We start from the raw sequence: 16507 nt of genomic DNA on the forward strand, positions 1-16507 counted from the left end.
CAAGTCCAACACCAATAGAAGAGTTGAGCAAAGTCAGACTCTTCATACTTCCAAGATAGACCTACTCGACCAAGCTCTTTTTGAGCGGCTTACTTTGAAAAGGTCGGATGGTGGTTGCATGTCAGGTCCCATGATGTAAGAAAAAGGAAAGGAGTTCCATGAGAAGATGAATGTTGAATTAATCTTCTTTTTCAAATGGCTGACTTAGCAGATTCAAGATTTGTCATGGTATCCATGACTTGTCTGGTAAGCAAAAATCAGCGGATCATGAGGCAGGGGTAAGTATTGTGGTGTTTTTAAGTGAGCTAGTTGTCTTAATCCCCGACTAAATTACAATGTTAACAAGACAAAACATCTGCCTAATACTACTCTGACTCGTGCTGATGATAAAGTTGCTCAAAATTTCAATCAGAATAAAGAAAGAATAACTATTTTTTGTGCATATGCTTCTGGCAGCCACAGAGTGAAACTGAGTGTGGTTGGAAAATTTGCTAAACCAAGATGCTTTAAAGGCATTGCTCACCTTCCTTCAGTCACAGAATGCTTGGATGGAGAGTGACATTTTTACCAGGTGATTTCATCACATCTTATCAAAGGGAATTTACGCATGAAGGGCAAGTCAGGAAACAGTAAAGTTAAGTTGCTTTTAGGTAACTATCGTGCTCATCCTCCTGCTAAGAAACTTATGAGTGGTAACATTTTGTATGTTATCTCCCTCCAAATGTAACAAGCCTGATTCAACCCATGGATCAAGAGATTATACAAAATGTGAAAATGTTGTATAGGCATGATTTCATCTGAAAATGACAAATTTTGACAGAACAATAGTGGAAATTCAGATGAAATATTCGCTCAAAGATGCAGATTACAATGTTAGTTGTGCTTGGGATTCTGTGAAGTGTGAAACATTAAAAAGATCCTGGCAAAAGTTGTGGGCACTTGGAATGTTTGAGGAAGGATCTGGAGGAAGACAAGTTTTTTTTTTTAAATTTTTTATTTTTCACACCATAAATCACATTAGTCATGATAAATTTTTTATTTTTCCTTTTCACACATATACAGTGACATTTTCTTCCCCCCCCTCCCTCCTCCCAACCCACCCCCCCACCCCACCCCCCCCTCCCATCCATTTAAGGTATACAATCTAGGATACATTAAACCAGTTAGACAATGTTGTCACTCAACAAAAATACACCAGAAATTCTACTGAGTCCATTCTTTTCTTTCCTTCTCCTTCCATCAACTTAGGTAATGATTGTCCCCGGTAGGTTTTCGCTATTGTATTTAATGTAAGGCTCCCATATTTGTTCGAATATTTCAATATTATTTCTTAAACTATATGTTATTTTTTCTAATGGAATACATTTATTCATTTCTATATACCATTGTTGTATTTTCAAATTATCTTCCAATTTCCAGGTTGACATAATACATTTTTTTGCTACGGCTAGAGCTATCTTAACAAATCTTTTTTGTGCATCCTCCAAATCAATTCCAAATTCTTTGTTTTTTATGTTACTTAGGAGAAAGATCTCTGGATTCTTTGGTATATTGTTTTCTGTTATTTTATTTAATATCTGATTGAGATCTTCCCAAAATTTTTCTACTTTCTCACATGTCCAGATTGCATGAATTGTTGTTCCCATTTCTTTTTTACATCAAAAACATCTATCAGATACTGTTGGGTCCCATTTATTTAACTTTTGAGGTGTAATGTATAGTCTGTGTATCCAGTTATATTGTATCATACGTAGCCTCGTATTTATTGTATTTCTCATCGTTCCAGAACATAATTTCTCCCATGTTTCCTTTTTTATCTTTATATTTAAATCTTGTTCCCATTTTTGTTTAGTTTTACCATTTGTTTCCTCATTCTCCTTTTCTTGCAGTTTAATATACATATTTGTTATAAATCTTTTGATTATCATTGTATCTGTAATCACATATTCAAGGTTACTTGCCTCTGGCAAACTCAAACTGCTTCCTAATTTATCCTTCAAGTAGGATCTCAATTGGTAATATGCCAGCGCTGTATCTTGAGTTATATTGTACTTATCTTTCATTTGTTCAAAGGATAAGAATCTATTTCCTGAAAAACAATTTTCTATTCTTTTAATCCCTTTTTTTTCCCCATTCTCTAAAGGAAAGGTTATCTATTGTAAAAGGGAGTAACTTGTTTTGCGTCAATATTAGTTTTGGTAATTGATAATTTGTTTTATTTCTTTCTACATGAATCTTCTTCCAAATATTGAGGAGATGATGTAATACTGGAGAACTTCTATGTTGTACCAATTTTTCATCCCATTTATATAATATGTGTTCAGGTATCTTTTCCCCTATTTTATCTAATTCTAATCTCGTCCAGTCTGGTTTTTCCCTTGTTTGATAAAAATCTGATAGGTATCTTAATTGTGCGGCTCTATAATAATTTTTAAAGTTTGGCAGTTGTAAGCCTCCTTGTTTATACCATTCTGTTAATTTATCTAGTGCTATCCTCGGTTTCCCCCCTCTCCATAAAAATTTCCTTATTATTTTCTTCAACTCCTTGAAGAATTTTTCTGTCAGTTGTATTGGCAATGCCTGAAATAAGTATAACATCCTTGGAAAAATGTTCATTTTAATATAGTTTATCCTTCCTATTAGTGTTAGTGGTAAATCTTTCCAATGCTCTAAATCGTCCTGTAATTTTTTCATTAGTGGATAATAATTGAGTTTATATAGTTGGCCGAGATTTTTGTTTATTTGTACACCTAGGTATCTTATTGCCTGCATTTGCCATCTAAATGGAGATTCCTTCTTAAATTTTGAGAAATCCACATTATTCATAGGCATTGCTTCACTTTTATTTACGTTTATCTTGTAACCCGACACTTCTCCATATTCCTTCAATTTCTTATATAATTCTTTTATTGATAGTTCTGGTTCTGTTAAGTACACTATAACATCATCCGCAAATAGACTGATTTTATATTCATTGTCTTTTATTTTTATTCCTTTTATATTATTATCTATTCTTATCAATTCTGCTAATGGTTCTATAGCTAACGCAAACAATAATGGTGATAGTGGGCATCCCTGCCGCGTTGACCTGCTTAAGTTAAATTGCTTTGATACATGTCATTTACTGTCACTTTCGCTAACGGTCCCTTATATAATGCTTTAATCCAATTAACTACTGTTGGCACTTTATTTCCTTCTACTGCATGAATTAAGTTAATAAATTTACAAATATTGTCTGTTGTGCGTCTTTTTTTGATAAATCCAGTTTGGTCTAAATTTACCATTTTCGGTACATGCTCTGCTAATCTGTTTGCTAATAGTTTAGCTATTATCTTACAATCTCTGTTTAGTAAAGATATTGGTCTATATGACGCTGGTGAGAGTGGATCTTTCCCTTGCTTTAGCATTACTGTAATTATTGCTGTTTTACATGAATCTGGTAAGCTTTGTGTTTCATCAATCTGGTTGATTACATCCAGGAGGGGCGGAATTAATAAGTCTTTAAATGTTTTGTAGAATTCTATTGGGAATCCATCCTCTCCTGGTGTCTTATTATTTGGTAATTTTTTTATTATCTCTTGTATTTCTACTATTCCAAACAGTTCTGTTAATTTATTTTGTTCCTCTATTTGTAGTTTTGGTAGTTCAATTTTAGTCAGAAATTCATCTATTTTCCCTTCTTTCCTTTCGTTTTCAGTTCGGTATAATTGTTCATAGAATTCTCTAAAGTTTTCCTTAATTTCTTTTGGATTATATGTAATTTGTTTGTCTTTTTTCCTTGATGCCAATACCATTTTCTTAGCTTGTTCTGTCTTAAGCTGCCATGCTAGGATTTTGTGCGTTTTTTCACCCAGTTCATAATATTTCTGTTTTGTCTTCATTATATTCTTCTCCACCTTATATGTTTGTAGTGTTTCATATTTTATTTTTTTATCCGCCAATTCTCTTCTTTTAGTTGTATCTTCCTTCATTGCTAATTTTTTTTCTATATTTACTATTTCCCTTTCCAACTGCTCTGTTTCCTGATTATAGTCCTTCTTCATCTTGGCTACATAACTTATTATTTGCCCTCTAATGAATGCTTTCATTGCATCCCATAGTATAAACTTATCTTCCACTGATTCCGTATTTATTTCAAAATAAATTTTTATTTGTTTTTCAATAAATTCTCTAAAATCCTGCCTTTTAAGTAGCATGGGGTTTAATCTCCATCTATACATTCTTGGAGGGATGTCCTCTAGCTTTACTGTCAATATTAAGGGTGAATGGTCCGATAGTATTCTAGCTTTATATTCTGTTTTTCTTACTCTATCTTGCATACTAGCTGATAACAAAAATAGGTCTATTCTTGAGTATGTTTTATGTCTAGCCGAGTAATATGAATATTCCTTTTCTTTTGGGTGTTGTTTCCTCCATATATCCAAAAGTTGCATTTCTTCCATTGATTTAATTATAAATTTGGTTACTTTGTTCTTTCTGTTAATTTTTTTCCCAGTTTTATCCATATTTGAATCCAAATTCAGGTTGAAATCTCCTCCTATTAATAGGTTCCCTTGCGTATTTGCTACCTTCAAAAAGATATCTTGCATAAACTTTTGATCTTCTTCGTTAGGTGAATATACATTGAGTAGATTCCAAAACTCTGAATATATCTGACATTTTATCATTACATATCTCCCTGCTGGATCTATTATTTCCTCTTCTATTTTAAATGGCACATTTTTACTAATTAAGATAGCCACTCCTCTTGCTTTTGAATTATACGATGCTGCTGTTACATGTCCTACCCAATCTCTCTTTAATTTCTTGTGCTCCAATTCAGTTAAGTGTGTTTCTTGCACGGAGGAAGACAAGTTTAAGGGGTTTTCAACTCATGGGATGAGAAAGAAAGTTGATGGTAAAGTGTGAGTTGATTGATCATGAAAAGATGCCTTTGTCACAAAGTGCCCTTGATGAATGGCTTAATGCAGATTGAGATGCTCCCATTACTCATACATTAAATACAGAAGAGATAATACAAGCTGTTGAGAATTGCAGAAAAGAAAATCAAGCAGTAGAGGAAAGTGATGAAGAGGTTGAAGAGATTGAAAAAGTCTCCTGAAAAAATGCTAATGCAGCATTTGAAACTGCCAATGTCTTTGCAAAACAACCTTTCTTAACTTCTCAATGTTATACAGCTGTATATTAAGCAAAACCTGACTTTGCATCAGAGGAGAAGGGCCTTCAAACAAACTGATATCCATATATTATTCAAGAAGGCAGCCCAAAAGGCTGTTAGTACATCCACTGATCCTAATCCACAGCCATCCAGATCAACTGCTCCAGAACCACAGTCATCCACATCATCTGCTAACCTTAATGACCTTTTGCTTGAAGATCAAGTTCAAATAGCAAGTGATGTTTGTTCCATGTTAATGGTAAGCGTAGCAGTTGGTGCAATGCTGTTACAGAGCCAGCAACTGGGGTTCAAATTTAAATGTAAATTTTGTAAATTACAGGAATTGCCTGATAAAAATGAACTTTACATAATGAAGGACAACGATACTAATTTTTTTTCAAATTACTTTACATTGTGGCGGCGCACTCTCTCGTGGTGAACTGGCCCCGCTTGTAACGCCACGTGGTGGGGCAGCCATGAGAAGATGGCGCCATCGGGGGTTCCCCCTCCATCATGTTTCCAGCCCAACGCGTACCTGGAGCCGCAGTTATGACATCATCATGCACGTGATGACTGAGCTCACGCTGCCCTTAAAGGGGCGCGCGCTAGATTTGAATAAAACATTCGTTAATGACATCCAACGTGGTGGCTGTGTGTTTCTTAGCGGTAGCTCACGCTACAACATTTTGCATTGCCGTTTGTCTTTTAAACTGTTTCTTAATGCTGGAATATTAGTTGGGCAGTGTCAGAGTGAGTCTCGACCAACCACAAAAAAATTAAAATTGCATTATCTGGCAACTACCAATCCCCATAGGTGCCACATACTAGGGGTTTTACTGTAATCAGATAGATGGTAGTATTCAAAGGGTGGTAGAAGTTTGGGACTTTTCGTTAATGTCAGTCAGTGGACAAGCTGAGTTAAGTGACCATCTACAAAAAAAAAATTCATTCAATTATCTATCCACTTTTCAATAATAAATTTATTTTCCAGCAGGAGTCAATAATTGGTACTATAACCAAAACATAATCAACATAAATTTTCCTATAATCTAATTCAAAATTATGGTTTTTTGAAAACCAGGGAAACTAGCTCTTCATGCCCAATTTCATAATCCTACCCAATAACAATTACAATCCAGTGTTTCCATCAAAAAGAATATACTAGCTTGCCCACCAACATAATTAATTTGTACTACAGATTTTATTAAATGCAATATGTGTTGCATTACATGATCACCAATATTCTGATATACATTATTGTACAATGAAATAATTAAGCTATGGGTTTAAAATAAAGTGCACTGAAACAGATATGATATTGTGGTATTAACATATTCTACCTTTAATTGCTGCAGGTACAACGTAAAGTGAAGCTGTTCTGCAAACATTGTCTCCATGAACAGGGAATTCTTTGATCCGCACCACACGTCTGCCTGAGCAAAAGAAAAAAAAAATCACAATTTGACAAGAGTAAGATATCGCCATACTTGTTAATACATTATGATCATTTCCTATCTGCTTTCACTTTGTTCTTGTCATACTTCAGGTGTTTTGCTAATGTAAATTTATCATGGTGCATCAATGTTATGCTACTCCTCACCAGCAGCAACTGAGAGATGCACAAGTTTAACACAAAATTTATTGACAAATTAACAATAATAGAATTACCTTAATAAATTTAACACCTGAACATAAGCCTTTATGGCAACTCTACATTAACAACAGATATATATATATTTTTTTTTAAAATGTATTATTTATATATATATGACAAAAGGCAAAGGAGGAAAAACCCAACACCCAACACCCAACCCCAACCAACCAATTTTCCCCTGCAACCGCTGCAATCATGTCTGCCTGTCCCGCATCGGACTTGTCAGCCACAAACGAGCCTGCAGCTGACGTGGACTTTTTACCCCCTCCATAAATCTTCGTCCGCGAAGCCAAGCCAAAGATGTGGGAAATAAACCCAGACCATTATAGTCCAAGCTCAAAATGCCCCAAAACAAAACCTCAAGTCAGTCATGTCAAGTCCGTCAGTCAAAAAGAAACAGCTTGCAGTCTGGTGTCCAGGCTTGGAGTTCTTAGTTGGGCTGCATGCTGATCTTTTAGTTGGACGTGGAGACAGGTGGCCATCATTACTGTAGACTTACGGCCTTCCTGAGTTTCGAATGTGGCAATGATCACCTACGATCTCTTCACATGGAAATTTTCATCCAGTGACCTCCTAATCACTACACAAGGTTCACACTGCCAAAGTCCACTTTAGGGTTAACAAATGACCTTCTGTCACACAAGTCTTCCCCTCTAAACATCCTGTCTTGGGTCATCAAGCGACTCCTGTCACACTAAGTCCTCCTCTTGGAAGGGAACTGGGGAAGCCCGGGTCGAACACACACACTGGATACTTTTCTTCGAACTCGTCTTAATTTCATCTTCATCATTTTAATTTTGGCTTCTATCTGTTTAAAGTGGGATATCGTTATATTATTAGAGAGTTGGCTTTGCTTATTCATCATTATGAAAATGTCAATGCCAAGTTATACGTTTTATTAATGAATTAAAGCTACTTAAAGCTGCAACTATGAAGTTTGATTTATTAGATTAGTAAGATAGTAATTCGGAATATCGTCAGTCACGTTCCCTAGAAAGTGACACGTTTTGAAATTGGGAAATATTAGAACTTGAAAAGTGTCATCTATATTCATTGCTTTAATGCTACAATTGGATTGTTACAATTGATGACATAAAATTATATAGTACCGCTCATGATAAAGATCAATAATTTTTTTGTTCTACCTTTGATTCCTTGGTTGTTCGGAGAGGTAAGCTTGGTGGCTTCAACTACAAAGTCAAGTATGTCTTGGCCTGTATTTTCATCTCTTTTAAGTTTTGTTTGCAACAAAACTTTCTTCCTCTTTTTTTCATTGCCTTCATTTTGCAATTCTAGCAACAGAATCTTGACAAAAACAAGAAACAATGTATCAGCAAATTTCCAGAAGACACTAAGATTGGAGGTGTTGTAGACAGCGAAAAAGGCTTTCAAAGCTGGACCAGCTGGAAAAATGGATTGAAAAAGGCAGGTAGAATTTTATGCAGACAAGTGTGAGGTGTTGCATCTTGGAAAGACAAACCAAGAAAGGACATACAGGATAAATGTTAATGAGGAACTGAGTTACAGGGAAAGGTTAAACAAGTTTGGACTGGATTCCCTGGAGCGTAGAAGAATGAAGGGAGATTTGATAGAGGTTTTTTAAAATTACGAGGGGGATAGACAGAGTAAATGTAGGTCGGCATTTTCCATTGAGGGTAGGTGAGATACAAACCAGACGACATGGGTTAAGGGTGAAAGGGGAAAAGTTTAGGGGGAACATGAGAGCAAACTTCTTCACACAGAGTGGTAGGAATGTGGAATGAGTGCCAGCTGAAGTAGTGAATGTGGGCTCAATTTTAATTTTAAGAAGAATTTGGACAGGTACTTGGATGGGAAAGGTATAACATAACAATTACAGCACGGAAACAGGCCATTAGGCCCTTCTAGTCCGCACCGAACCAAACACCCCTTTCTAGTCCCACCTCCCTGCACAATGCCCATAACCCTCCATCTTCTTCTCATCCATATACCTGTCCAACCTTTTCTTAAATAATACAATTGACTCCGCCACCACTATTTCTCCCGGAAGATCATTCCACACAGCTACCACTCTCTGAGTAAAGAAGTTCCCCCTCATGTTACCTCTAAACCTCTGCCCCTTAATTCTTAACTCATGTCCTCTTGTTTTAATCTTTCCTCCTCTTAACGGAAATAGTCTATCCACATCCACTCTGTCTATCCCTTTCATAATCTTAAATACTTCTATCAAATCCCCTCTCAACCTTCTACGCTCCAAAGAATAAAGACCTAATCTGTCCAATCTCTCCCTATACTCTAGATGCTTAAACCCAGGTAACATTCTGGTAAACCTTCGCTGCACTCTCTCCACTCTGTTTATATCCTTCCTGTAATTAGGCGACCAGAACTGCACACAGAACTCCAAATTAGGCCGCACCAACATCTTATACAATCTCAACATCACCTCCCAAGACCTATATTCCATGCAATGATTGATAAAGGCCAGCATACTAAAAGCCTTCTTCACCACCCTATTCACGTGAGTTTCTACCTTCAGGGAACGATGTACCGTTACTCCTAAATCTTTCTGCTCTTCTGTATTCCTCAATGCTCTCCCATTTACCACGTATGTCCTATTCTGATTCTTCTTACCAAAATGAAGCACCTCACACTTATCAGCATTAAATTCCATCTGCCATTTTTCAGCCCACTTTTCCAAGCAGCCCAAATCCCTCTGCAATCCTTGAAAACCTTCTTCATTATCCACTATTCCACCTATCTTAGTATCATCTGCATATTTACTAATCCAATTCACCACCCCATCATCTAGATCATTAATGTATATAACGAACAACAATGGGCCCAATACAGATCCTTGAGGCACACCACTGGTCACCGGCCTCCAACCTGACAGACAATTATCCACTACCACTCTCTGGCCTCTCCCTTTCAGCCAATGTTCAATCCATTTGACTATCTTAAAATTTATACCTAAAGACTGCACCTTCCTAACTAACCTTCCATGTGGTACCTTATCGAAGGCCTTACTGAAGTCCATATAGACAACATCCACTGCGCTACCCTCATCCACAATCCTAGTCACCTCTTCAAAAAATTCAATCAGATTGGTCAAACATGACCTTCCTCCCACAAATCCATGTTGAGTGCTCCTGATCAGACCCTGTCTATCCAGATGTTTATAAGTACTATCTCTAAGAATTTTCTCCATTAATTTACCTACCACAGACGTCAAACATACAGGCCGATAGTTGCCAGGCTTCCTCCTTGAACCCTTTTTAAATAACGGAACCACATGCGCAATGCGCCAATCGTCCGGCACTATCCCCATATCTAATGACATTTGGAAAATTACCGCCAGAACCTCTGCTATTTCCTCCTTCACTTCTCTCAATGTCCTGGGGAAGATCCCGTCTGGTCCCGGAGACTTATCCACCTTTATATTCTTCAAAAGCCTTAAAACTACACCTTTTGTAATCTCTATATTCCCCATATTTACCCAATTTGCATTTTTTATCTCACATCTCCCAATATCCTTCTCCTTAGTGAATACCGAAGAAAAGAAACTGTTCAATATCTCCCCCATTTCTCTAGGCTCCACACACAGTTTTCCGCTCTGATTTTCTAAGGGACCAATTTTGTCTCTAGCTTTCCTCTTACCATTAACATATTTGTAGAACTCTTTTGGATTAGTTTTCACCCTGCTTGCCATAGTTTTCTCGTACCTTCTTTTAGCTTTCCTAATTCCTCTCTTAAGATTCCTCTTACATTCAATGTATCTTTCAAACATCTCCTTAACTCCATGCTTCTTATATCTAATGTACGCCTCCCTTTTTCTTCGAACCAAGTTTCCAATATTCCTTGAAAACCACGGCTCTCTCAAACCTTTTGCCCCTCCTTTTAACCTAACAGGAACATAAAGCTTTTGCACTCTCAAAATCTGATCTTTAAAAGACTTCCATCTCTCTACTACATCCTGCCCATAAAACAAATTTTCCCAATGCACACCCTGCAAGTCCTTTCGCATCTCCTCAAATCTAGCTTTTCCCCAATCAAAAACCTCAATCCTTGGCCCTGATTTCTCTCTTTCCATAATGACATTGAAGCTGATGGTATTATGATCACTGGACCCGAAGTGCTCGCCAACACTAACCTCCGTCACTTGACCCATCCCATTTGCCAACAGTAGATCTAACACTGATGGATTGAGTATAGCTCAGTTGGAGTAAGCAAAAGGGCTGAAGGGGCCTGTTTCTGTGCTGTGATGTTCTATGGTTCTAATGTGATATGTATATTCATAGATGTACAAGATTATATAAATTGATTAAAAAAGGGGAATGTTAAATATTTAAAATCTTTTGCCTTCAGTGAAGCATCTTGCACAAAGGGTGGATTAACTTGTAAAGAATAATAATAATCAGGTTTATTCATTTCAAGCCACGTTATTCACACACACACACACACACACACACACACACACACACACACACACACACACAGTGTGAGTAGTTCCTTGGTCGTTCAGCATTCTCACTGCCCATGGGAAGTAGCCGTTCCTCAGCCTGGTGATCCTGCTTTTGATACTCCTGTATCTATTCCCTGAAGGGAGCAGCTGAAAGATGATGTGTGCAGGGTGGAATGGTTCATCAATGACTTTGCATGCCCTCTTCAGACAATGATCCCAGTAGATCATGTTGATGGACGGGGTGGGGGAGGTGCGAGGTTGGGAGTCTCCAGTGATCCTTTCTGCCTCTCTTATGGTCCTGTGGATTGATTGCTGAATCATTTCTCTGCTGCAACAGCACCACACTGTGTTGAGCTTGCCAGAGCACACTCAATAGAGCTCGTATGTAAACGTGACATTTTAGCTATCAAAAGCCTTGCCCACCTCAGTCTTCTCAGAAAGTGCAGTCGCTGTTACGCCTTCCTGATTGTGAGATGTTGAGCATCCATGTTAAACTCCAAGGACTTGTGCTCTCCACTCTCTTTACTACAGAGCTATTGTTATGTAGTCGTTCCTGGTCCTCCTAAACTCCACAATCATTTCCTTCGTCCTGTCTCAGGTTATTACTCTCACTCCATTTCATGAAAATTTTCCACCACTTCTCTGTAGTGTGACTCATTGTTGTTGCCGATGAGGTCGACTATTGTGCCATCTGCACACTTGGCGATACTGTTGGCGCTGGATCTGGTGATGCAGTTGTGAATCAGTAGCATGAACAACAGCGGGCTGAGCACTGTTAGGTCTGCTTTGTTCATGAATGAGTGAGACAAACACCAGACTGAGTCGAAATCAGGGTTCTTTGTTCTTTATTACCGGATTGTAACACTTGCAACTAACAATGTTAGTCGGAGAATGCATTCTGCCGTTATCAGCAAAATGGTGATTTTTTTATACCCTTGGATACGTGCTTAGAACATCATCATATCATTACTTGTCCAATGACTAAAACTGTTGCTATCCTTTCCCTGCTAGCTTCCTGCCTCTCAATCCATCAATGTCTCTCTTATCTTGTAAGTACAAGGATGCATTCACATCTTGTTACAGCCCTGCACAGGGTAACTCCTTACACATTCCCATCTCATGATGTTTTACCTTACAGCACACAGCCCTGAGGTGCGTCAGTGTGATGGTCCTTGACATTCTGCTACCAAGACAGACTGTGATCTTTCCATTAGGAAGTCCAGGATCCTGTTACAGAGAGGGGTGTTGAGTCACAGCAAGAAAAGCTTCTCCACCAATCTCTGGGAGATGATGTATTAAACACCAAGGTGAAGTCAATGAACAGCAGCCTGGCATATGAGCTGTCATTCTCCTGGTGGGTCAGGACAGAGTGAAGGGACAAGGCTATAGCAAAGTCTGTGGAACTGTTTCTTCTAAAGGTGAATTGAAATGGATCCAGTGTCTCTGGGAGGTGTGCTTTGATGCGTTCCATCACCAGAAACTCAAAGCATTTAATAATGGTGAAGGTCAGTGCCACAGGGCAGTAGACATTGAGGCCTGTTATTGTTGCCCTCTTGGGTACTGGGATGATGGTGGTTGTCTTGAACCCTGCGGGAACAATAGACTGCTGCAGTAAGGTGTTGAAGATGTCCATGAAGACCTCCGTCAATTAGTCTGAGCAGTCCTGCAGTACCCGACCAGGTATGTTGTCTGGTCCCGCCACCTTGCGTAGGTTCTATGGGTTCTCTTCACCTCAGCCGTGGCTATGCAAGGGGGCCCCTTCATCGGGGGACATGGAGCTTTCTTTGGCATCATCTTGTTCTTCTCATCAAACCATGCATTGATGTTCAGTCTGTCCAGATGGAAAGCGTCATTTTCTTAACTCACAAGATCTGCTATAGTAACTTGATCCCTTGCCATATACAACTCGTGTTGCTGATGTGGCACAGCTGTCTGTGGATCTTCTATGCATGCCCCCATTTTGCCTTCGGATTGCTCAGGAGAGTTCACCCCCAGCCTACCTTAGTGTCACCCTACACCCCGTCCTGCAGACAAAATTCCAAGCTCTGAGAAGTGCTCGCACCTCTGCATCCAACCATGGTTTCTAGTTACCCCTGGTTGTGAAGCATTTGATATCACTGACAACCTCAATGCACTTGCTGATGTAGCCAGTCATTGAACTCATGTACTCCTCTATGTTAACATGACTGTTGTAGGTGGCTACATCCTGAAACAGCTCCAGTCTGTGATCTCAAAGCAATTTTACAGTGCTGCTGTGTCTACCCCCTGCCACATCCTGATCTCCCTGCGATCTGACTTAGTTTGCTTTGCCAGCAGTATGTATGCCAGGGCTAGCAGAGCGGATATGTGATCTGAGTAACGAAGGTGGGGGCGAGGTGCAGTCTTGTACGCACCAGGGACATTGGTGCAGGGTGCTCTCTCCTCTGGTGGCAAAGCTCTTTGTTGATAACCGCAGCACACATTTGAGGAATACTCATAACACAATCATAGCTTCAAAGATGTTTTTTGGGATTGCTTGTGGAATCAGTGCAAAAAGAGGTTAGATGCAAGACTGCACCTAGAAGCTGGAAAAAAACTCAAGTCTGGTCCTCTGCAAGTAGCAATAAAACAATAAATCTCATTGCCTTGGAGCCCAGTGACTGGTCCACTGAGGCAATATGCAACATCTGCCTGCTTGAGCTAGAGATAACTAAGTCAAGGCAAGTGGTACTGCAACCTGCCACAGGAATATAGGGCTTGTGGCCATGTTGCCTGGCACAATAAGTGCAGCCATTGCTGGGCACTGGGAAGGCTCCCAAAGTGTGTCGGGCATGAGAAGTTTGGATCTGGAGCTTGGGTTGCTGATAGTTTGAACTAGAATCTGTGTAGCTGCAAAGGTTGCGGGAGCGAATCCACAGACACTCAGTCTGAAGGGACTCTCTTTTGCTTCTTTTTCATCTTTTGTTAGGGGCACCAGGCTTATGGCAGACAAAAGTTGAAGTATATCATGCATATTTAATGTATTATTACATGACAATAAGGCAAACCTATGAATCTTTGGGTGTGAAGTAGGTTTCAAGGGCTATATGGCCTTCTGCTCCTGCTCTTCTGCTAACCGTGCCAAAATTACTCCAGTACGTCTTGAAAGAGGTTGACTTCACCTCAATTAATGAAACTAGCAGATTCAAAACCACATCATTGATTCTATGGAAAAATTACAACTGGAAGTCAACAGAAAAACCCAACACCCAACCCCAACCAACCAATTTTCCCTTGCGACCGCTGCAACCGTGTCTGCCTGTCCCGCATCGGACTTGTTAGCCACAAACAAGCCTGCAGCTGACGTGGACATTACCCCTCCATAAATCTTCGTCCATGAAGCCAAGCCAAAGGAAAGGATTTAATAGAATGTAGGTTCATCCCTTTCCAAAAAACACTTTGTCTGAAGGTATACATCATAACCTAATATGCTACAGTGAGAATGTTCCTCAATTTAACTTTACACTCCTGCTCCTAATTATATAATGACCACAGGTTACATAAATAAAGCAGTACACAACATTACTTATAGGAGTGATTTTAAATACAAAGCCCCTTACTGTATGGTCATGTATCATATCACATATGCACATGCATGTGCATACAGCTGCTCTTCTCAGCTGGCATGAATACAACAAATCAAATAACACCTTTCTGTAATCTCTTGGCATGTGGTTTTAATGCCCTTTCCAAAAAATTAATATCCCATATCTCCCTGAAGTGAGTACATCTAAACCACAAGGGAAAGGGTGTACTACCAAAAAAAATTCTACTACTCAATTTCAGACATCAATAATACAAAATATTTATACATGCAGAATTTGAAAGAATTTCCCATTATACAAAACAATGCCAAGAAAAAACAGTGAGCTAGAAATGGATAATATTGGAATGTAAAGCATTGGAAGAGAGCCCTGGATTGGCAAAGGGTTCAAATACACTTGGCAAACATGCATATCTCTAAATCTTCATATTTTTTTCCCCAAAAATCTGACCTAGTATCTTATGCTTTTGCAAGTCTGCGCCCGACCAGGTATGTTGTCTGGTCAGATTTCTGTGTGTTTCATGAAAAGAACTGCTGAAGAAACTCAGGTCAGAAACCATTCACTGGGAGAAATTTTCCTCCTACATTGCCTTCTCCACATTGTTTAAGTCAAGTTCAGAAACAAAAAAAATTGTCAAGATCATGTTACAATCATAGATAACCTTCCTCATTATCCATTTTACTACCAATTGTGTAATCTGGCAGCTACCTTCTCATAAAGATGGCTAATACAGATGATAAACAGGGCACTCAGCACCAATCCCTGTAGCACACCACTGGTCACAGGCCTCAGTTCTGAAAAACAACCCTCCTCCATCACCATCTTCCATTTTGTATCCAATTCACCAGCTTGGTCTGGATATCATATGATCTAACCTTCCAGACCAGCCTACCACGTCAAAATACTTGCTGAAATCCATGTAATCAACATCTATCATCCCTCCCCCTTCAATTTTCTTGGTTGCCTCTTCAAAAGAAGTAGATCTCTGCCAAGGCTCTAGCAATTTCTTCCCTAACTGTTGAAACATATCAGCTCCTGTCTGAACAGTGACATGGAGGCAGATGCCATCTCACTGGCTCTACACAAAGCCCTGGAACACCTAGAGAGTAAAAATGCATTCATCACAATGCTCTTTATCGACTTCAGTTCAACATTTAACACCATCATCCCCTCAAAACTGAACAGCAAACTGGAACTCAACATCCCATTGTGTAATTGGATCACGGATTTCCTCAGCTCCAGACCACAATCAGTGAGGATGGGTATATCTCCTTCACAATCTCTATCAGTACTGGAGCACTACAGGCTGCGTTCTTAGTCCCCTGCTCTACTCACTTAACACCATCTAAAAATTTGCTAACGATACCACTGTAGTGGGACGTATAAAGGTGATGAGTCAGCATACAGGAGGGAAAACTTGGTGCTGATTGGTGCACCCACAACAACCTTGCACTCAATGTCACCAAAACTCAGGAGCTGATTGTTGAATTCAGGAAGGAAATGCCAGAGGTATACAATCTAGTGATCATTGTGGGATAAGAGATGGAGAAGGTGATGTTACGAGCCTAGAGGACCCCAAAACCCAGCAGCAATAGAAATTCATCAAGACAAATGATTACTTAAACAAAAGTTGGTTTTAATTTTCTTTAAACATAAAAACAGGATCAAACTTTAACATTACTATTAACTTA

The 16507-nt window shown here is 39.0% G+C and overlaps 1 protein-coding gene across 3 annotated transcripts in view; it reads right to left on the bottom strand.

Annotated features, from left to right (window-relative positions):
• Positions 1 to 16507, bottom strand: part of krit1 (KRIT1 ankyrin repeat containing) — a 90971-nt gene that overhangs the window by 51202 nt on the left and 23262 nt on the right. For 2 of the 3 annotated variants that reach the window (XM_069914386.1, XM_069914385.1), the window contains exons 3-4: positions 7958 to 8117; positions 6499 to 6591 (exon numbers count right to left, since the gene is read on the bottom strand). In XM_069914386.1, coding sequence (XP_069770487.1) covers positions 6499 to 6591; positions 7958 to 8117 — 253 coding nt within the window. The remainder of the gene's footprint in view (positions 1 to 6498; positions 6592 to 7957; positions 8118 to 16507) is intronic. The other variant, XM_069914387.1, reaches the window with a different exon arrangement.

Source organism: Narcine bancroftii, chromosome 1, assembly GCF_036971445.1.
Source record: "Narcine bancroftii isolate sNarBan1 chromosome 1, sNarBan1.hap1, whole genome shotgun sequence".
NCBI classification, from domain to species: Eukaryota; Metazoa; Chordata; class Chondrichthyes; order Torpediniformes; family Narcinidae; genus Narcine; species Narcine bancroftii.